This window comes from Budorcas taxicolor, chromosome 6 (genome assembly GCF_023091745.1).
Source record: "Budorcas taxicolor isolate Tak-1 chromosome 6, Takin1.1, whole genome shotgun sequence".
Lineage (NCBI taxonomy): Eukaryota > Metazoa > Chordata > Mammalia > Artiodactyla > Bovidae > Budorcas > Budorcas taxicolor.
The window spans coordinates 91,137,472-91,159,205 of record NC_068915.1 but is presented as its reverse complement, the minus strand read 5'-3'; the positions used below and the strand labels follow the sequence as shown (position 1 = coordinate 91,159,205).

Below are 21,734 nucleotides of genomic sequence, written 5' to 3'. Positions count from 1 at the left end.
GTGATTTTGGAGCCCAAAAAATAAAGTCTGTCACTGTTTCCATTGTTTTCCCATCTATTTGCCATGAAGTGCCAGTGTAAGCTTCCAAAGTACTTCTCAGTGGTGTCAATGCAAAATAGGCAGCTTGGCACAATAGGAGTGTCAGATAAAAAACAAATCTGACTTTGATAAGGGGAGGCTGTTTAGAAGGATTATTGTAAAGGAGAAAGGACCTGGTGGTGGGGGGAGGGGATCTTGTATTTGGGAGTACATCTGACTGTATGATCTTCAGGGCCCCGAGGGTTAACCAGAAGGCTTTTCCTTTTACAAGGTGTTCTTGTGGCTGGAAAGGAGAGAAACCTGAAGTCTGATTAATAGCATTTTTTTACCCAGCTTTATTGAGGCCTGTGCATGTACGTGCTCAGTTGTGTCTGACTCTTTGCGACCCCATGGATTGTAGCCCACCAGGCTCCTCTGTCCATAGGATTTTCCAGGCAAGAACACTGCAGTGAGTTGCCATTCCCTTCTCCAGGGGATCTTCATGACCCAGGGATCGAACCCAGGTCTCCGGCATTTGCAGGCAGATTCTTTACCACTGAGCCACCAGGAAAGCCCCAAGTATACAGCACAGTGTTATTAACTGTAGTCACCGTGCAGGCATTTGGCTACCACTGATCAGTGGGGTCAGGCTTGTCCAGCTAATTGATTATGAGGCAAAAAATGGGAATCTGGAGGGTCAGCGTCTGGCCTTGTCTTAGGTAAACAAGAGACATCTGTGATTCTAAGTCATATGGGGAAGGGTGTTTCTTTGAAGCCAGCTATTTCCCAGAACACAGAAGCAAGGATTCTAGAACCATTGCTGTTTTCCAGGAGTACAAGGCTCTGGTAAAATTCAGGGTTGCCAGGAGCACAGGTTTGCAGTGAGTCCTGGCCTGGGAGGCAGGCTGCACCCTCTACCAGTACAGTAGACATCAAGCATTCACCTAACCTCTTTGCGCTTTGGTTTCCTGAGATGGAAAACAAGGAAGATGATTTTCCTTTTGAAGACTACTAAGAGGACTGTTGTTGTTCAGTCACTAAGTCATGTCCAACTACTCTTTGTGACCCCATGGGCTACAACACACCAGGCTTCCCTGTCCCTCACTATCTCCCTGAGTTTGCTTAAACTCGACCCATTGAGTTAATGCCATCCAACCATCTCCTCCTCTGTCACCCCCTTCTCCTCCTGCCTTCAATCTTTCCCAGTCTTTTCCAGTGATTTGGCTCTTCACATCAGGTGGCCAAAGTATTGGAACTTCAGCTTCAACATCAGTCCTTCTAATGAGTATTCAGGGTTGATTTCCTTCAGGATTGATTGGTTTGATCTCTTTGCTGTCCAAGGGACTCTTCAAGAGTCTTCTCCAGCACTGCCATTAAGAGGATTGGATGAGATAAAGTGACAACACAACCCTTGGCTCTTGATAGTATTCTGCAGCTCTGAAACCTTCCATACTCCTTCCTTATACATCAGATAAAATCTAGACTTCTGTGACCCTAACGTACCTCTCTAAATGACTCTCCCTGCTCCCTATAAAATCCACGCCCAGTCAGACCTAATACCATCATTCCTCTGGATCTTTTATTGTCTCATTCTCCATATCCGCTCTTTCTGATTAAACAGAAGGCTCCAGGAGAGATGAACATAGATCAAGCACAGAGGAAGGGCTCACTCTGTCGGCCAGACAGGATAGTGGAATCAACCCCAGCTGTCCAGAAGGCATCCACCCCCATGAACTTCTTTGCTTGCCAAATTTTTATTCCTTCTTCCTGGCTCACATTAAGCCCTACCCTTCTCCGTCTCAGTTTGTAGAATTCATTGTCTGAACACTACAGAGACCACTGTTTGGTGTGCTCATCGGCCATATATTACCTGCTACTTTACATTGTTTATTATCTTGCATGTGTATATCACCATCACCCAGATAGAAGGTAAACTCCTGGAACACAGAAACCACGCCTGTGTTGCTAGGGATCCCCAACCTGCAATGCCTGGCACACACACGTATAGTGTTTGGAGGCATTGCATGCCTAGTTCTATAGTTTGCAAGAAAACCATGGTTATAGCATTGCTTTAAATAATTGTTCTGAAAAGAGATCATGGAGGGACACAGATTTTTTTTCCCACCCATGAAAGGAACTGGCTGTGTTTAGCTCTTTGTGTTGTGTGTGTGTGCTAAGTCACTTCAGTCTTGTCCGACTCTTTGGGAGTCTATGAACTGTAGCCCGCCAGGCTCCTCTGTCGATGGGATTCTCCAGGCAAGAATATTGGAGTGGGTTGCCGTGCCCTCCTCCAGAGGATCTTCCTGACCCAGGAATTGAACCTGTGTCTCTTACATCTCCTGCCTTGTCAGGCAGGTTCTTTACCACTAGTGCCACCTGGGAAGCCCCTTAGCTCTTTAGGGTGCTGAAAAAAGTGAAAGTGAAGTTGCTCAGTGGTGTCCAACTTTTTGTGACTCCATGGACTGTAGCCTACCAGGCTCCTCCGTCCATGGAATTTTTCAGGCAGGAGTACTGGAATGGGTTGCCATTTCCTTCTCCAGGGGATCTTCCCAACCCAGGGATCGAACCTGCATCTCCCACATTGCAGGCAGATCCTTTACCATCTGAGCCACCAGGGAAGCACAAATTAGGGTGCTGGATTACCAAGAAGATACAGAAACTAATCGGTGCTAGATCTGTGTGTTTCTGATTCTAATGTATCTATCTGAATTGCTTTCTCGTATCTGAATGTGGTGGCTTCTCATATCTTCCCTGGTGGCCCATATGGTAAAAGCGTCTGCCTACAATGTGGGAGACTCGGGTTCGATCCCTGGGTTGGGAAGATCCCCTGGAGAAGGAAATGGCAGCCCACTCTGGTACTCTTGCCTGGAAAAGCCTATGGATGGAGAAGCCTGGTAGGCTACAAACCATGGAGTCACAAAGAGTTGGACATGACTGAGTGACTTCACTTTCTTTCTTTCTTTTCTTTCTTATCTGAATGTGGCTGAAATGGCAGGGGAAACCGCTTCCTCTGGGTACCCTTTAAGGGCTCCTTGGACTTATAGCTGTCAAGCTGCTCTCACAGGACCTTGACTGTGGCTTTGGCTGTGACTGTTCATGCCTGTCTTCTGCTCTTCTCTGGTTGCCCATCATGGTCTTCTCTCCCAGCATCTTATAAGCAAAGCTGATGGAAAATATAGTTTTCTTCTACTATGTTCTGTTGACTGAACCAATATTTCTCCAAAACCTGCATTGTCCTGGAGGAGTGGGGAGGATTAAAGAAAAAACAAAACCCTACTCTTTTTCTGTAGGTCAGCACCAACAGGTAACCTAACATATTCCAATATTGAGTAGCTGCACTTCTCGTTTTTGGCTGCTAATATTACGTGCGTCATGTTGCTTCTGAGTAACCTCAGTTTTTAGAAGATATTTTCCATCCTGAGTACTTTTTTCCCTAAGAAATTCCTATATAATGTGTTATGAGATTCAAAAAAAATGAATGACCCATCCAGTTAAGGGGGAGTCTCAAGGACTTCACAAAGGAGGAGAAATTACTGCCCTGCATTTTCCTGGAAATTTCTGGGTAAGAAAAAGAGGTTTTTATTTGAAGCAGATAACTTGAAAGGTGTCTATGGGAGATACACCACAGGATGCCAAGTTTTAGTAGTCCAGGCCTCCAATTCAAAATCCTCTAGGAGACAATTATTATTTCCGTGTTACACTTTTCATAGTTAACATACCAGTTTTAGGTAGGTTTCGTTCAGTGTTAACTGAGCTGTTTCTAGGGGCTGTGTGTGCACTTCATACCAGAGAAACTCTGGTATATCTCTCCCGCATAGCGTTACCGTATAGAGCCTGGCTCTGACACGAAGAGACACAGACCCTTCCTTGTCCTTCTGTGGCCTCTGGGTTCTATCTGGTCAGCCTCTGTCAGCTGCTATCCCCCATCTCTCTCTCTCTCTCTGGGCCTGACTCTCTCCCTTGCTCCTCTCAGATAACTAAGACTCCCATTTAGAAGATAAGATAAAACACCACAAAGCTCTTAAAAAAAAACCAAAACTGCCTAAAATGATCAATTAGGCTGCTCTATGGCTGGGGTGGGGAGAGATCACTGTGTGTGTGGCAGGGGTGGGGGGAAGGGGAGGGGGGTGTTTCCCCAACAAGTGAGTCTGAGCTGGATCCCAAGCTTGGAAGGAAAGGGTTTTTGCGGTTTCTCTTTAAATTTTTCCATCTCACCAATCTGACCTCAAATTGGTAAATCAGTACCGATAGTAAAGGCCAAGAATATTTTACTAATGTGCTGTTTGGATAAAAATCAGATGATTAGATGTTCCAGCTGGTACCAAACCACAAGGAGCCCCCAGTCCTATAACATGGCCGACTCACGGACAGGAATTGATTTCCAGCCCGCCAGACGACTGTGTTAGCTCTGACAATTGTGGGTTTTCTGCGTGCATTTTATTTCAGCACCACTTTGTTTTTCCCTGCAGAGTCTTGAGATATTTTCCACTGAGAACTAGAGTAATATCATTAAGTTCCCTTACAACTCCGCTTCTGTTACATTGGAGGCCTGGACTACTAAAAACTTGGCATCCTGTGGTGTGCTGTGTCACAGGGCGTGGTTTCCGTCCTGTTTCGAGGCCAATGTCTCTGTTTATCATGATTCAGATCCTCACCGCTAGAGGGGTTTCAGGTGATGTCATTAGCTGCTTCTTATGCAATCTAGTTATTGTTTCATTAGTGGGCTTATACTCTTTTTATCCGTAGATCTCCTTTTCCTCTCTTCTTTTAAAAATTTTTCTCAGTGTTGGGAGTTCCCTAGCTGTCCAGTGGTTGGGACTCCACACTTCCACTGCCGTGTGCACAGGTTTAATCCCTGGTTGGGGAAGTAAGATCCCACATGCCGTGTGGCACAACACCCCCCAATTTTTTTTCTCAATGTTGTTTTTTTTTTATTCATTATAAACATTTGGAAAATACATAATCTCGTCAAGGAGAAAATAAAGAGTCGGACACGACTAAGCAACTTCACTTTCACTTTTCACTTTCATGCATTGGAGAAGGAAATGGCAACCCACTCCAGTATTCTTGCCTGGAGAATCCCAGGGACGGGGGAGCCTGGTGGGCTGCCGTCTATGGGATCACACAGAGTTAGACATGACTGAAGCAACTTAGCAGATCCCAACAGCTATCAGATCAAAATAACAGCTATCAGATCCCTGATAGCTCAGTTGGTAAAGAATCTGCCTACAATGCAGGAGACCCTGGTTCGATTCCTGGGTTGGGAAGATCTGCTGGAGAAGGGATAGGTTACCCACTCTAGTACTCTTGGGCTTCCCTTGTGGCTCAGCTGGTAAAGAATCTGCCTGGAATGGTGGGGTCTGGGTTCGATCCCTGGGTTGGGAAGATAACCCTGGAGAAGGGAATGGGTACCCACTCCAGTATTCTGGCCTGGAGAATTCCAAGGACTGTATAGTCCGTGGGGTCTCAAACAGTCGGACATGACTGAGCAACTTTCACTTTCAGATCCCAACATGCAGAGTTAGTCACTGTTTGCATTCTGGTTTATTTATTCTCAGTCTCTGATCGTATCTTTCTTAAGCACCTCAATGATCTTAACTTTTTAAAAAATGAATTTATTTTTAGTTGAAGGGTAATTGCTGTACAAAATTGTGTTGGTTTCTCCCAAACATCAACATGAATCAACCATAGGTATACATATGTCCCCTCAATGATCTTAACTTTAAAAAAGCAGTTTTTCCAAAAAATACCAAGACAATACCCAGATCAAGTCCAATTCCAAAGCAGTAGTTATTTAACTCGCTTCAATTTAACAGTACTTCCTTCTCAACTTTATGCCTTATCTCTGTTCTTCACTCACTAAGCTGTGTCCAACTCTTTGAGATCCCATGGACTGCAGCATGGTAGGCTTCCCTGTTCTTCACTATCTCCCAGTGTTGGCTAAAACTCTTGTCCATTGATTTGGTGATGCCATTCAACCATCTCTTGTCTTAGCTCGATATTAAACTTAATTAGCTAAATCTTAAAATGCAGTTTTTCTTTAATAACAAGTTAGCTACTAGATATTAGGTTTATGTGTATTAACCTTGGGTGCAGTATTAATCAGGCTTCTCTTATAATGCTGGATAACAAACAATCCCCCAAACTCAGCAGCTTATACATGTTAGGAAGTAACATGTACTTCCTACTCCTTATGGCCAGGTTGGCTGCAATTTGAGCTGAGCTATGTCAGCTGACTTAGGCTGGACTCCTGGCACCATGGCTGGTCTACACATGACCATTTTAGGGCCTTGGCTGAAGGGTCACCAACTGCCTGGGACAGGGTAGCAGAGGGTGGCTGGTGGAAATTTGCCATGCCTTTAAGGCCTCAGCTTGAAGCTGGGGCATTCCCATTCCACCCACATTCAGTTAATCAAGTCAAGTCACTTGGCCACACCTGAAATCTGCAGGGTGGCAAGGTTACTCGTTACATAGAAGGGCCAATGTGTATTAGTTTGGGACTATGCTCTATTTGTTTGTGAGGGGTGTCATAACAGTAACCACAGACTGGGTGACTTAAGCAACAGAAATGTATTGTCTCACAGTGCTGGATACTAGAAGTCTAAGATCAAGGTGTCAGCAAGGTTGATTTCTTCTGCGGCCTCTCTCCTTGGCTTGTATGTGGCTGTCTTCTTCCTGTGTCTTCACATGATCCTTATATCCTAATTTCTTCTTATAAGGACATCCTTTATACTGGATCACAGCCCACCCTAATGACTTCTTTAACCTTTCATTTCTCTTTAAAGACCCTGTATCCAGGGAATCTCTGGTGGTCCAGAGGTTAAGAACCCACCTTCCAGTGCAGGGGATGTGGGTTTGATCCTTGGTTGGGGTACTAAGATCCCATATACTCTGGGGCAGCTGAGCCCCACACTCCAGAGCCTGGGTGCCACAACTAGAGAGAGGTCTGGGCAATACAACAATGACCCGACAGCCAAATAAATATTTTTAAAAATAAAAGACCCTGTCTCCAAATACAGTCACATTCTGAGGTACTAGGGGTTAGGACTTCAATATACAAATTTGTTGGGGGGCGGACACACACAGATTAGACCATAATACCTAGTAAGGATGGGAAACAAAGGAAAGATTGTAGACAAAGAATACCCTAAGCACTAGTGCAGCTTAGCTTTCTCATCTTTAAGTCAGGGATAGGTAAATCTATGCTAGGGGTCTGCTGGGGACTGGATGAGAAAATGCATTTAAAGCCCCTAGTGGTGGAAGTGGTAGGAGTGGGTGTGTGTTAGTCACAGTCGTCCAACTCTTTGTGACCGCATGGACCATAACCTGCCAGGCTCCTCTGTCCATGAAATTTTTCAGGCAAGGATACTGGAGTGGGTTGTCATTTCCCTCTCCAGGGGATCTTCCTGACCCAGGGGATAAAACCTGGGTCTCCCCCATTACAGGCAGATTCTTTAATGTCTGCACTGCCACGGAAGCCCCAGGGGTGGGTGTGGTTCTACCTCAAGTGGAAGGACCAGCTTTCTGGCCCTCTGGCCCTGTTCTGTCACATGGGTGAGCTGGGAATGTATGCAGCTTCTCAGAGTGGCCTGACTTCCATGGAAGCTATCCGACCACTAGACTCTTGGTAACAAAGCAAATAAGGCCTTTCGGTACTCAAACTGTGGCCTTGGTTTTGGTGATGCCATGTCTCCATCCATGAGCTATGGCTCTAGCTTGCACCTTTTCTTTACCACACATATTTATTGAACACCTGTTATGGCTTATAACAGTTGTGGGCTCCATACTGGCACAAGGCGCGGCCCTGCTCTCAAGAGACTGCAGCCTGTGAAAAAAATAAGTGAGCTGGGAGGTCAAAGGAGAAGGTGTCCCTCTCTCTACCTCTGTGTTCAGAGCCTTATGCTATATAAATCTCTTTTGTCCTCCTCTAGAATATCGTGTTAAGGAACGGTTCCGAGACCTTTGACTCCTGGAAGAAGCCCCCTCTGCCTGTGTACACCCAGTTCTATTTCTTCAATGTCACTAATCCAGAGGAAATCCTCAATGGGGAGACCCCTTGGTTGGAAGAAGTGGGGCCATACACGTACAGGTGAGTCCTCAGCACCTGCCTGCCCTGCCAACCAGAAAGTGGAGCGGCGCCGCCTGTGACCTGAGCCCCCGTCTCTTCCCACGGGCCTCCTCAGTGTGCTGCAGGGAAGCACAGGTTCTAACTACATCTGTCTGAAGCGCTGCTGGTGGTGGGCACACAGCTGTGAATGAATGGCTTTGTGGATGGGCCAGTCCCAGCCTGTTGTGTTTAGAAATGCAGCTGCTTCTTCCTGAGCTGGAGAATGTGGTTACTAAGCCATGAATAGCTGCTTCTACTCCTGACCCTTTTAAGGTGGCCCCTGATTTTCTATGGCTTCCTGGGCGGCTCAGTGGGTAAAGAATCCGCCTGCAATTCAGGAGATGTAGGTGGACATGTGTTTGATCTCCAGGTCGGGAAGGTCCCCTGGAGGAGGACGTGGCAACCCACTCCTATATTCTTGCCAGGAGAATCCCATGGACAGAGGAGCCTGGCGGGCTACTGTCCATAGTGTCACAAAGAGTTGGACATGACCGAAGGGACTAAGGACGCATGCTCATGATTTTCTATAGTGACCTTTAGGGTCTTTCCCTTGTTCTCTCCTCACATACTTAGTCTTACGCCAGTTCCCAGAATTCACTGTTAGTCTGAAGACAGGCCTTTCTGTCTCTTCTTTTTCTTTTTTAATTGAAATATAGTTGATTTATAGCTTCCCTGATGGCTCAGTGGTAAAGAATCCGCCTGCCAATGCAGGAGACCCAGGTTTAATCCCTGGGTAGGGAAGATCCCCTGGAGAAGGAAGTGGCAACTCACTCCAGTATTCTTGTCTGGAAAATTCCATGGACAGGGGAGCCTGGTGGGTTACAATCCATGGGGTTGTGAAAGAGTCAGACAGGACTGAGCATGCACAGATGAGATGATAGTTGATTGACCATGTACTAATTTCTGCCATACGGCAAAGCAGTTCAGTTATACTGAATGTATATGTGTACATTCTTTTTTATATTCCTTTCCATTGTGGTTTATCATGGGATATTGAATATAGTTCCCTGTGTTACATAGTAGGAGCTTGTTTTTCTATCTCTTCTTATTTACTTCTTTCTCCTCCCCTCCTGAGTATAAGAGATAACCAGGTGGCAGGGTGGGTTAGAGTCGTTGGCAGTGACCACTGATTGCAAGCATTGGGGAGTTAGAATTTCTTTAATCATTTTTTAGAAAGATTACTAGAGGGAGGTGCTTGGGGATCTTACGGTCAGAGTATTTTCCCCACTGTTGCAGTATTTCCCGCACCTCCAAGACAGTAACCTCCCCCACAACCTTTGCAAACATCTTTCCAACAAAGCTTCTCTTTACCAAGTTACAAAAATAATAATATTAGAGGAAGCATATAGATCTTTCTTCAGAACTGCTGTGTGGTAAAAATGCCACAAGATTCCGTCGTAACCTATTGCTCAATAAATGGTTGCTGACTGATTCAATCATTGTGAGTCAGGATTGTCTCGATGCTGGAATTCAGAGGTAAAAGTTCTCTGTCCCTGCCTCAGGTGCTAAGGGTCTGACTCTGGAGTCGAATGGCCTGTTGTCAGTCTCCCCTCAGCCACTTACCAGTTCTCTGTGCTTCTGTTTCCTCATCAATAAAGTGGGGATAAAAATGGGACTTCCACCAGGAGATTGTTATGAAGACCAAGTCAATAGGTCAGTATTTATAAAGTGCTTAGACTAGTGTCTGGCATGGAATTAGTGCTAGTTAAGTGTTTCATGTTATTATTAGTCTTAGTGGATTGCCTTAGTCTGTGTAAATCAATGCCCAGAATTGTAAAGATGAGCTTTATCATTATGAAGTGAAGTGTAAGTCGCTCAGTCGCGTCTGACTCTTTGTGGACTCCATGGACTGCACAGTCCCTGGAATTCTCCAGGCCAGAATAGTGGAGTGGGTAGCCTTTCTCTTCTCCAGGGATCTTCCCAACTCAGGTCTTCCGCATTTCAGGCAGATTCTTTACCAGCTGAGCCACAAGGGAAAGCCTGTATTATCATTGTATAGTAGAATTTGAAAAACAAAAAAAAAGACAACACTTTGGTCCTCATTTTAAAAAGCATTTTTGTACATTTAATGCCTCAAGAAACTCCATGGACTAGGTTAAGCAAGGCCTGCATTTGAGGGTGTACAGCCAGGGGACTGAAGTTGAGCCAGAATTAAGATTTTTGAGTGTCCTGTTTGTTTTACAGTTTTAACCATTTTTTAATGATGATTTAAAAAAAATAGAAAATATACCATCTTTACCATTTTGAAGTGCAATTCAGTAGTTTTAAATATATTCATATCGTTGTAAAAACAGACCTGCAGAACCTTTTCCTCTTGCAGATCTGAAGCTGTTATAGCCATTATGTCACACCCCTTCCTCCTCTCCCCTCAGCCCCTAGGAACCACTATTCTGCTTTGTTTCTATGAATTTGACCACTGTAGATACCTCATACAAATGGAATCATACAGTATTTGTCTTTTGCTGTGTTTAACTGAATTCCTTTGAGTGGGGAGGATGACTGACTCCCTGTAAGAATAAACTCACCCGAGAACTAAAGGAAAACCCCAGCAGTCTTCCCTCTGGGTCTTCTGGGCCTGTTCCTGTCATCGTTATCCTCATCTGAAAAAAAGATGTAGGTTCTAATCATAACCCAACGAAATCCAATATTTCATGAAGACACGTTGTGGGCCATGGCGTCTGCTGCCTTTATGTGCTGTTGTAGATGTGGTCATGGGGGTAAATCCTAGAAATGAAATACTGTCCAGCTGTCACCATACTCCCTAATGTTCCCATCTTCAGTTCAGTTCAGTCACTCAGTCGTGTCCGACTCTTTGCGACCCCATGAATCGCAGCACGCCAGGCCTCCCTGTCCATCACCAACTCCCGGAGTTCACTCAGACTCACGTCCATCGAGTCCGTGATGCCATCCAGCCATCTCATCCTCGGGATCAAACCTGAGTCTTCTGCAGCTTCTGTGTTGGCAGGCAGATTCTTTACCACTTTGCCATCTGGGAAGCCCCAACTTGATTAACTGTCCCAAATGTTACACCAAGCAATTGCTAGTCAGGTATCTTGGTGTAATTTTCTTCCAACATTTTTTTAAAACTTTTTAACTGGGGTAAATAAATCAGACTTGTTTGGGGCCCCTTTAATGTTGGGGGGCCAATAGGGGCCTCTTTGGCCCGTTTAACTTTAGGTAGTGTTGGTTCAGAGCCTTTGTTTTTTGTTTTTGTTTGTTTGGCTGTGCCATGTGGTTTGTGAGATCTTAGTTCCCTGATCAGAGATTGAATCCAGGACACTGGCAGTGAAAGCCCAGAGTCCTAACCGGTAGACCACCGGGGAATTCCCTAAAGCCTTTGTTTTAATCTCATCAATGTCCATTTTTTTAAAAATCCCATTTTTAAATTACCATCTAAGGATTTCTATCCTGTTGGGATGATGTCTATCCTGTTGGGATGAGTCCCTATAAAATTGTCACCTTGTTGGGAAGCAGTCTCTTGACTTTCTCCTCAGAGTTTCCTATTCCCTTGTTAATTAACCTAATGTTTTTAGTAGTACCCTAAAGACCCATCAAGGGAAAGCCATGACCATAAATTACGCTTTCCAAATAGTTTTGTTTTAAAATACGGGAATTCTTAAGTTATATTTTTTTGTATCTGCCTTTTAACTTGCTCTTTTCATGGGCACCAAGAAAACAGCCGTTTATAATATGAGCTCCCTAAAAATTTACCAATTTAGAAGTTTCTTCAATTTAAAGGACCATTGTCTGGCACTGATAAGTAGTATCTTAATAGTGATAAAGAACGAGTAAGACACAACGGTGCTCAGTGGCTTCAGTGGTGTCCGACTCTGTGACCCTATGGACTGTAGCCCGCCAGGCTCCTCTGCCTGTGGGATTCTCCAGGCAGGAATACTGGAGGGGGTTGCTGTGGGTTCTCCTACAGGAATCTTCTCCACCAAGGGATTGAACCCAAATCTCTTACGTCTCCTGTATTGGCAGGTAGGTACCTGGGAAGCCCTAAGACAAAACCGACGCCCCCAGCAAGAGTGCAAAGGATGCGCCTTCAGCCCCTCTAATGGGCTTTTGTTACCATTTAGTGGATCTGATCTCTGTCACTTGTGAATTTGCCATTGTTTCCCTACACAGGAAAGACAGAACATTCTGGAAGCTCTGCCCCACCCCCACCCCCAGCCATTTAATAGTCTCTCAGGTTCCCTCCTGACTGAGTCAGCTGTGTGTCTGCAGAGAAGGGGAGGCCTTGTGGTCCCCTACTGGTCAGTGTGGACTGGTCTGGGGGTGGGAGTCTGTGCGGTGGGGGAGACCACACTGGGCAGTCCCGGGCTTGACTGATTGATTGGATACAGTTTACAGTGTTACGTTTTGTAAAGTTGTCACATAGTCATAAGTCTAGAATATTAATTTTTATGGGAAAATATGGTGGAAGTTCCACATGTAGATTAAAAAAACAACAAAATGGTCAGTCTGGTTTAAGGAACGTACGTGTTGTTTACATTTTTATTAAGCTGTGGATTGAGCAGTCCTGGGACAGGTCTGTTGACACAAAGTTAATTTGCCTTGTGATCGTATTGCTTGGTGACCTATTTGCCTAAATTTGTGTATTCAGTGACTTTTGCATCCTTTTTGAGGTTTTTCATTTTGTCAGGTTTCTATTTTGCCTGCTCTTTGACATTTCAAGCATTTAAAAAATTAATTTGTCCAAAGGCCCTCTCAAGTCAGTTTCATGTTACTAAGATGTAGTTGCTAAATTTACAATATCCCGGTAAGTATCTCCTTTTTTACTTTATGAGCTTTGCTGTTTGGATTGTTAATTCCTTTTATAAGGTCGTATTACTGCTTTGATAGTAAGGAAAAAGATGTGAGGGATAAGTATTTCATCAGTGTTTTTTTTAATTCACTGACCATTAAGTTATACTGAATTATAAAGTAATCAACATTTACAGTGTCATAAACAGCATTATCTTTAAAAGTGTAAACTATATTTTATGTTATAAAAATAATATATATAAGCAGCAAAAATAAAGTTGAAAGCACAGTAAATTAAAAAACTGCTGCTACCCTCCATGGTTTCACTGTCTCTTAGATAACCAGTGCTAATGGCTATATTCTCGTTTTTCCATGAATGGGTTTCCCTTTTGCATGGTTATACTGTTTATACTTCTTTATGTTCATGTGTGTGTGTGCACGCTCAGTCACTCAGTTGTGTCCGACTGTTTGTGACCTCATGGACTGTAGCCCGTCAGGCTTCTCTGACCATGGAATTTCCCAGGCAAGAATACTGGAGTGGGTTGCCATTTCCTGTTCCAGGGAACCTTCCTCACCCAGGGATCAAACCTAAGTTGCCTGCATCTACCTGCATTGGCAGGCAGATTCTTTACCGCTGCACCACCTGGGAAGCATGTTCATATACATACATGTATATTCTACTCACTGAATATTACGTGATAGGTATTTTCCCATGTATGTCTTTGTCTTATTTATATAAATACATTTTTGTGATAATATTCAAGAGATAGAAGGAATATATTACTACACTTCCCCACTCGCTTCTTCTTAGACATATTGGTCAGTTCTTGTTCCATCCTTTGATTACCAAGTGGATTGAATGTTTGCCAACCAGTTGTGTTTCTGCTTTGTTAGTTCTTGTCCTTTCACAGTTTTCCTATCTGGGAACTGGGTGTGTTCATGGCACTTACAAACTTTTTATATAATAATGATATTAATCCTTTGTTATAATTGTGGCAACTGCTTCTCTATTGTTTGCCTTTTAAAAATTTACATGTAACCAAATCTCTTCTTTAATGAACATTTCTATCATTTCTGAGCTTGAAAAGTCATACTTCCTCCAAAGGTTTGAGTCTATTTTCTTGTATTCTTTTTTTTCCCCCCACATTTAATTTCTTATGGATTTGTTTCCTTGCAATTTAGCCAAGGTAGGAATTCTATTTAAAGTTTCAAATGCTATTCTGTTATTCCTTTGGTCCTTACCTCAACTCTGAGCCAAACTGTATAAATGCCAAAGAGATGATAGACAAAATTTAAATGCCATGGTTATTGTTTCCATTATTTTAACAGAATGCTTATCTCTTTTTCTATAAACCCGACTTGCTCTTTTCTGGTATCTTTTTTTTTTCTCAAAATAGAAATAGAAGTAGCTTTAGCTAAATCAGTTTTTTTTTTTAAAATCAAAAGTAAGAAAAATACCTGCCTTTTTCACTTTCACTTTTCACTTTCATGCATTGGGGAAGGAAATGGCAACTCACTCCAGTATTCTTGCCTGGAGACTCCCAGGGACAGAAGAACCTGGTGGGCTTCCGTCTCTGGGGTCGCACAGAGTCGGACACGACTGAAGCGACTTAGCAGCAGCAGCAGCATCCTGTACAAAAAAGGAAGTGACCAGGTGGGCTTTAAATGCACGTGCATTCCTGGTGAGCCAGTGGAGACAGGGTAGCACTTGGGGGGTGGGGGAACCATTTCCATCTTCAAGAGTAAAGCTGTTTCTTATACACCTCTAACAAACATGGGCTACCCCCACCCTGGATCCAGTGCTTTTTCTCTTTGACCTGCTCTGGGCTCTGGTTTTCAGTCTTTAACCCAGCTGACCAAGGCAGTGAGGACAGAAGGTTCTGGACCGCGCGGCTCAGACCTGGACTTTGGCCCGCCTCCCCGCTCCGCCCTGTTACCCGGGCCCTCCCATCGACCCTGGCGGCACGTCCCTTCCCAGCCACGCCCCAAGCTGCGGGCTGCTCTTGCGGAACTGCCTCCGCATTGTGTAACCGCTTCCGCAGTGTGTAACCTTCCGCCCCACCGCACTTTTCTCACCCTCCACTGGAGAAACGCATCCTGTGCGGTTTCGTGGTGCCGCCTGCCTTATTCTCGCTCTGCTTCTGTTCGGAAACCCTGTCACTTCCCACCTTGGGGGAGCTGACTCCTTCCAGAACTAAGTGCGTTCAGGTCCCGCATTCCCTCGGGGCGCCCTTTCTAGTCGCCGCCCCTCCTCTGAACTGACAGCTTGGGGTCAGCTTCAGAGCTCTTTCTACCTGTGAGGTAGCCCTGTAAACAGCAGCCTGCTGTGCTCTGCCTTGGATTCTCTGAGGACAGGACCCAGGTCTTAACATCTCTGCATCTGGAGAACTTACCACAAGCCCCTCTCGCGTTGGGTTCAGTTCAGTTCAGTTCAGTCGCTCAGTCGTGTCCGACTCTGCGACCCCATGAATCGCAGCACGCCTGGCCTCCCTGTCCATCACCAACTCCCGGAGTTCACTCAGGCTCGCGTCCATCGAGTCAGTGATGCCATCCAGCCATCTCATCCTCTGTCACCCCCTTCTCCTCCAGCCCTAATTCCTCCCAGCATCAGGGTCTTTTCCAGTGAGTCAACTCTTCGCCTGAGGTGGCCAAAGTACTGCAGTTTCAGCTTTAGCATCAGTCCTTCCAATGAACAGCCAGGACTGATCTCCTTTAGAATGGACTGGTTGGATCTCCTTGCAGTCCAAGGGACTCTCAAGAGTCTTCTCCAGCACCACAGTTCAAAAGCATCAATTCTTCGGCACTCAGCTTTCTTCACAGTCCAACTCTCACATCCATACATGACCACTGGAACAACCATAGCCTTGACTAGATGGACCTTTGCTGGCGAAGTAATATCTCTGCTTTTTAATATGCTATCTAGGTTGGTCATAACTTTCCTTCCAAGGAGTAAGCGTCTTTTAATTTCATGGCTGCAGTCACCATCTGCCGTGATTTTGGAGCCCAAAAAACAAAGTCTGACACTGTTTCCACTGTTTCCCTGTCTATTTGCCATGAAGTGATGGGACCGGATGCCATGATCTTCGTTTTCTGAATGTTGAGCCTTAAGCCAACTTTTTCACTCTCCTCTTTCACTTTCAGCAAGAGGCTTTTTAACTCCTATTCACTTTCTGCCATGAGGGTGGTGTCATCTGCATATCTGAGGTTATTGATATTTCTCCCGGCAATCTTGATTCCAGCTTGTACTTCATCCATCTTGGCATTTAACACTATGTACTCTGCATATAAGTTAAATAAGCAGAGTGACAATATACAGCCTTGACGTACTCCTTTTCCTATTTGGAACCAGTCTGTTGTTCCATGTCCAGTTCTAACTGTTGCTTGCTGACCTGCATATAGGTTTCTCAAGAGGCAGGTCAGGTGGTCTGGTATTCCCATCTCTTTCAGAATTTGCCACAGTTTATTGTGATCCACACAGTCAAAAGCTTTGGCGTGGTCGATAAAGCAGAACCAGATGTTTTTCTGGAACTCTTGCTTTTCCATGATCCAGCAGATGTTGGCAATTTGATCTCTAGTTCCTCTGCCTTTTCTAAAACCAGCTTGAACATCTGGAAGTTCACGGTTCATGTATTACTGAAGCCTGGCTTGGAGAATTTAGAGCATTACTTTACTAGCGTGTGAGATGAGGGCAATTGTGTGGTAGTTTGCTCGTTCTTTGGCATTGCTTTTCTTTGAGATTAGAATGAAAACTGACCTTTTCCAGTCCTGTGGCCACTGCTGAGTTTTCCAAATTGGCTGGCATATTGAGTGCAGCACTTTCACAGCATCATCTTTCAGGATTTGAAATAGCTCAACTGGAATTCCATCACTTCCACTACTTTGTTCATAGTGATGCTTGCTAAGGCCCACTTGACTTCACATACCAGGATGTCTAGCTCTAGGTGAGTGATCACACCATCGTGATTATCTTAGTCGTGAAGCTCTTTTTTGTACAGTTCTTCTGTGTGTTCTTGACACCTCTTAATATCTTCTGCTTCTCTTAGGTCCATACCATTTCTGTCTTTTATCGAGCCCATCTTTGCATGAAATGTTCCCTTGGTATCTCTAATTTTCTTGAAGAGATCTCTAGTCTTTCCCATTCTGTTCTTTTCCTCTATTTCTTTGCATTGATCGCTGAGGAAGGCTTTCTTATCTCTCCTTGCTATTGTTTGGAATTCTGCATTCAGATGCTTATATCTTTCCTTTTCTCCTTTGCTTTTCCCATTGGGTACTAGAAGCTAATGTTTCGTAAAGCACTTGGTGTGTGTTCGGTAGTATTCTGACTGGATGACAAGCTTCTGTGGATTTAATTCTCATGGCAGCCCTACAAGGAAAGTGAGAGTGTTAGTCTCTCAGTTCAGTTCACTCGCTCAGTCAAGTCCGACTCTTTGCGACCCCATGAATCGCAGCATGCCAGGCCTCCCTGTCCATCACCAACTCCCGGAGTTCACTCAGACTCACGTCCATCCAGTCAGTGATGCCATCCAGCCATCTCATCCTCGGTCGTCCCCTTTTCCTCCTGCCCCCAATCCCTCCCAGCATCAGGGTCTTTTCCAATGAATCAACTCTTCGCATGAGGTGGCCAAAGTACTGGAGTTTCAGCTTTAGCATCATCCTTCCAAAGAAATCCCAGGGCTGATCTCCTTCAGAATGGACTGGTTGGATCTCCTTGCAGTCCAAGGGACTCTCAAGAGTCTTCTTAATACCACAGTTCAAAAGCATCAATTCTTTGGCGCTCAGCTTTCTTCACAGTCCAACTCTTGCATCCGTACATGACCACAGGAAAAACCATAGCCTTGACTAGACGAACCTTTGTTGACAAAGTAATGTCTCTGCTTTTGAATATGCTATCTAGGTTGGTCATAACTTTCCTTCCGATGAGTAAGCATCTTTTAATTTCATCACTCAGTCACATCCAACTCTTAGTGACCCCATGGACTGTGGCCCCCAACCCCCACCCCGCTCCTCTGTCCATGGTATTCTCCAGGCAAGAATACTGGAGTGGGTAGCCATTTCCTTCCCCAGAGGATCTTCCCGACCCAGGGATCAAATCTGGGTCTCGTGCATTGTAGGGGGATTCTTTACCGTCTGAGCCATTAGGGAAGCCTGCCTTACAAGGAAGGAATGATATTATTTCCATTTTATAGATGAGGAAACCAAGACATGAAGCTAGTAACAGATGAAGCCAGGATTAAATGCAAAGCCTGGCAGTCAGATCTCAACCCACACTCTACCCAGTGTGCTCAGCCACTTCTTACAGGCATCTTCAACAGAGAGCCTTGTGTGAATGGAGGACAGAAATGGCAAGGGAGATAGGATTATGTGGTGATATTGAATGTATCTAGTTTATCCAACACCTCTGAGAAATTAGATATGGCAGAGATGTTAGTTTTTCAACTGATTAAAATTTTTCCTTTTGATTTCCTGATCTCAGGCATATTGTTTGACTTCTGTGAGGTGAGGTTTTTGCCTGAATCTTCAGGAGTTTAAAAAAAATTCTTTTTGTTTGTTTTAAAAAGTAAAAACTTCTTTAAAATGGTTTTAAATGAAGTAATCTCAATCATTTATTTTCCTGCCATATTAAAATAATTCATGGGGCATAACTCAACCTTTTCTGAGTGACCAGGACCATCATTGTGATTCAGTTCAACAGTTCAGTCACTCAGTCGTGTCCGACTCTTTGCGACCCCATGAATCGCAGCACGCCAGGCCTCCCTGTCCATCACCATCTCCCAGAGTTCACTCAGACTCACATCCATCGTTCACACGGACTCATGCCCGTGGTGCCAACCAGCCATCTCATCCTTGGTCGTCCCCTTCTCCTCCTGCCCCCAGTCCCTCCCAGCGTCAGAGTCTTTTCCAATGAATTAACTCTTCGCACGAGGTGGCCAAAGTACTGGAGCTTCAGCTTTAGCATCAGTCCTTCCAAAGAAATCCCAGGGTTGATCTTCAGAATGGACTGGTTGGAACTCCTTGCAGTCCAAGGGACTCTCAAGAGTCTTCTCCAACACCACAGTTCAAAAGCATCAATTTTTTCGGCGCTCAGCCTTCTTCACAGTCCAACTCTCACATCCATACATGACCACAGGAAAAACCACAGCCTTGACTAGACGGACCTTAGTCGGCAAAGTAATGTCTCTGCTTTTGAATATACTATCTAGGTTGGTCATAACTTTCCTTCCAAGGAGTTAGCGTCTTTTAATTTCATGGCTGCAGTCACCATCTGCGGTGATTTTGGAGCCCCCAAAAATAAAGTCTGACACTGTTTCCACTGTTTCCCTGTCTATTTCCCATGAAGTGATGGGACCAGATGCCATGATCTTCATTTTCTGAATGTTGAGCTTTAAGCCAACTTTTTCACTCTCCTCTTTCACTTTCATCAAGAGGCTTTTTAGTTCCTCTTCACTTTCTGCCATGAGGGTGGTGTCATCTGCATATCTGAGGTTATTGATATTTCTCCCGGCAATCTTGATTCCAGCTTGTGTTTCTTCCAGTCCAGCGTTTCTCATGATGTACTCTGCATATAAGTTAAATAAGCAGGGCGACAATATACAGCCTTGACGTACTTCTTTTCCTATTTGGAACCAGCCTGTTGTTCCATGTCCAGTTCTAACTGTTGCTTCCTGACCTGCATACAGATTTCTCAAGAGGCAGGTTAGGTGATCTGGTATTCCCGTCTCTTTCAGAATTTGCCACAGTGTATTGTGATCCACACAGTCAGAGGCTTTGGTATAGTCAATGAAGCAGAAATATATGTTTTTCTGGAACTCTCTTGCTTTTTCCATGACCCAGCGGATGTTGTCAATTTGATCTCTGGTTCCTCTGCCTTTTCTAAAACCAGCTTGAACATCAGAGAATTCACAGTTCAAGTATTACTGAAGCCTGGCTTGGAGAATTTTGAACATTACTTTACTAGCATGTGAGATGAGTGCAATTGTGTGGTAGTTTGAGCATTCTTTGGCATTGCCTTTCTTTGGAATTGAAATGAAAATGGACCTTTTCCAGTCCTGTGGCCACTGCTGAGTTTTCCAAATTTGCTGGCATATTGAGTGCAGCACTTTCATAGCATCATCTTTCAGGATTTGAAACAGCTCAACTGGAATTCCATCACCTCCACTAGCTTTGTTCGTAGTGATGCTTTCTAAGGCCCACTTGACTTCACATTCCAAGATGTCTGGCTTTAGATTAGTGATCACATCATCATGATTATCTGGGTCGTGAAGATCTTTTTTGTACAGTTCTTCCATGTATTCTTGCCACCTCTTCTTAATATCTTCTGCTTCTGTTAGGTCCATACCATTTCTGTCCTTTATCGAGCCCATCTTTGCATGAAATGTTCCCTTGGTATCTCTAATTTTCTTGAAGAGATCTCTAGTCTTTCCCATTCTGTTGTTTTCCTCTATTTCTTTGCATTGATCGCTGAAGAAGGCTTTCTTATCTCTTCTTGCTCTTCTTTGGAACTCTGCATTCAGATGCTTATATCTTTCCTTTTCTCCTTTGCTTTTCGCTTCTCTTCTTTCCACAGCTATTTGTAAGGCCTGCCCAGACAGCCATTTTGCTTTTTTGCATTTCTTTTCCATGGGGATGGTCTTGATCCCTGTCTCCTGTACAGTGTCACGAACCTCATTCCATAGTTCATCAGGCACTCTATCTATCAGATCTAGGCCCTTGTGATTAGCAAGTAGCAAACTTTATTCTGAGCCTGTGCTGTCCTGGGACTTTGACATCAGTAGGATTTATTATCAGCTTCTAAGTAGCAGGGACCACACCAGGTAGTTTTAAGTTGTTATTGCTCAGTTGCGTCCGACGCTTTGCAACCCTACAGACTGCAGCGCACCAGGCTTCCCTGTCCTTCACTATCTCCCCGAGTTTGCTCAAACTCATGTCCATTGAGTCGATGGTCCCATCCAACCATCTCATCCTCTGTTGTCCCATTCTCTTCTTGCCTTCATTCTTTCCCAGTTTCAGGGTTTTTTCCAGTGAGTTGGCTCTTCCCATCAGGTGGCCAAAGTATTGGAGCTTCAGCTTCAGCATCAGTCCTTCCAATGAATATGCACGGTTGATTTCCTTCTGGGTTGACTGGTTTGATCTCCTTGCTGTCCAAGGGACTCTTAAGAGTTCTCTGTGAAATCAAAAAGGATTGTGTGGTCAAACCTTTGGAAGAGCTGTGCAGTCTCAGATATTTATGTTACTGTGCCTAACTTGCTGTTTAGTACTAGAGAAGAACAGAGACTCGTCTACCTTCATGCACGTGTAGGTAGGCATTTGTTTCTTGTTTGTTTGTCTCTTTATTTTAAAATCTAGAACAGGTTTAAGAGGCATCCTGATTTCTTTTCCTTCCCACCCCCCTCTTTTTTTTTAATTGTAGTATAATTGCTTTACAATGTTGTATTCATTTCTGCTGTACAACTATGTGAATCAGCTGTATGTATACATAGATCCCTTCCCTTTGAACCTCTCAGCCCACCCCTCTAGGTCATCACAGGTGGTTTTTTGTTTTTTAATTTTATTTATTTATTTTTCGTTGTGCTGGGTCTTCATTGCTGCGAGGGCTTTTCTCTGATCGCAGTAAGCAGGGGCTGCTCTCTAGTTGTGGTACGCTGGCTTCTTGGTGCGGTGACTTCTCTTGTTTCCAAGAACAGGCTCTAGGCCTGCTCGGCTTCAGTAGTTGTGATTCCTGGCCACTAGACCACAGGTTCACTAGTTGTGGGGCACGGGCTTAGTTGCTCCAAGGCAGGGAGCAACTTCTGGATCTTCCGTATGGATCAGGGATCAAGCCCGCATCTCCTGCACTGGCAGGCTGATTCTTTACCAACTGAGCCAC

General features: G+C 44.5%; 1 protein-coding gene across 1 annotated transcript in view; it reads left to right on the top strand.

The window, feature by feature from the left end:
- SCARB2 (scavenger receptor class B member 2) overlaps positions 1 to 21,734 on the top strand; it is a 76,625-nt gene that overhangs the window by 17,601 nt on the left and 37,290 nt on the right. The window contains exon 2 of the mRNA XM_052641635.1: positions 7,950 to 8,107. Coding sequence (XP_052497595.1) covers positions 7,950 to 8,107 — 158 coding nt within the window. The remainder of the gene's footprint in view (positions 1 to 7,949; positions 8,108 to 21,734) is intronic.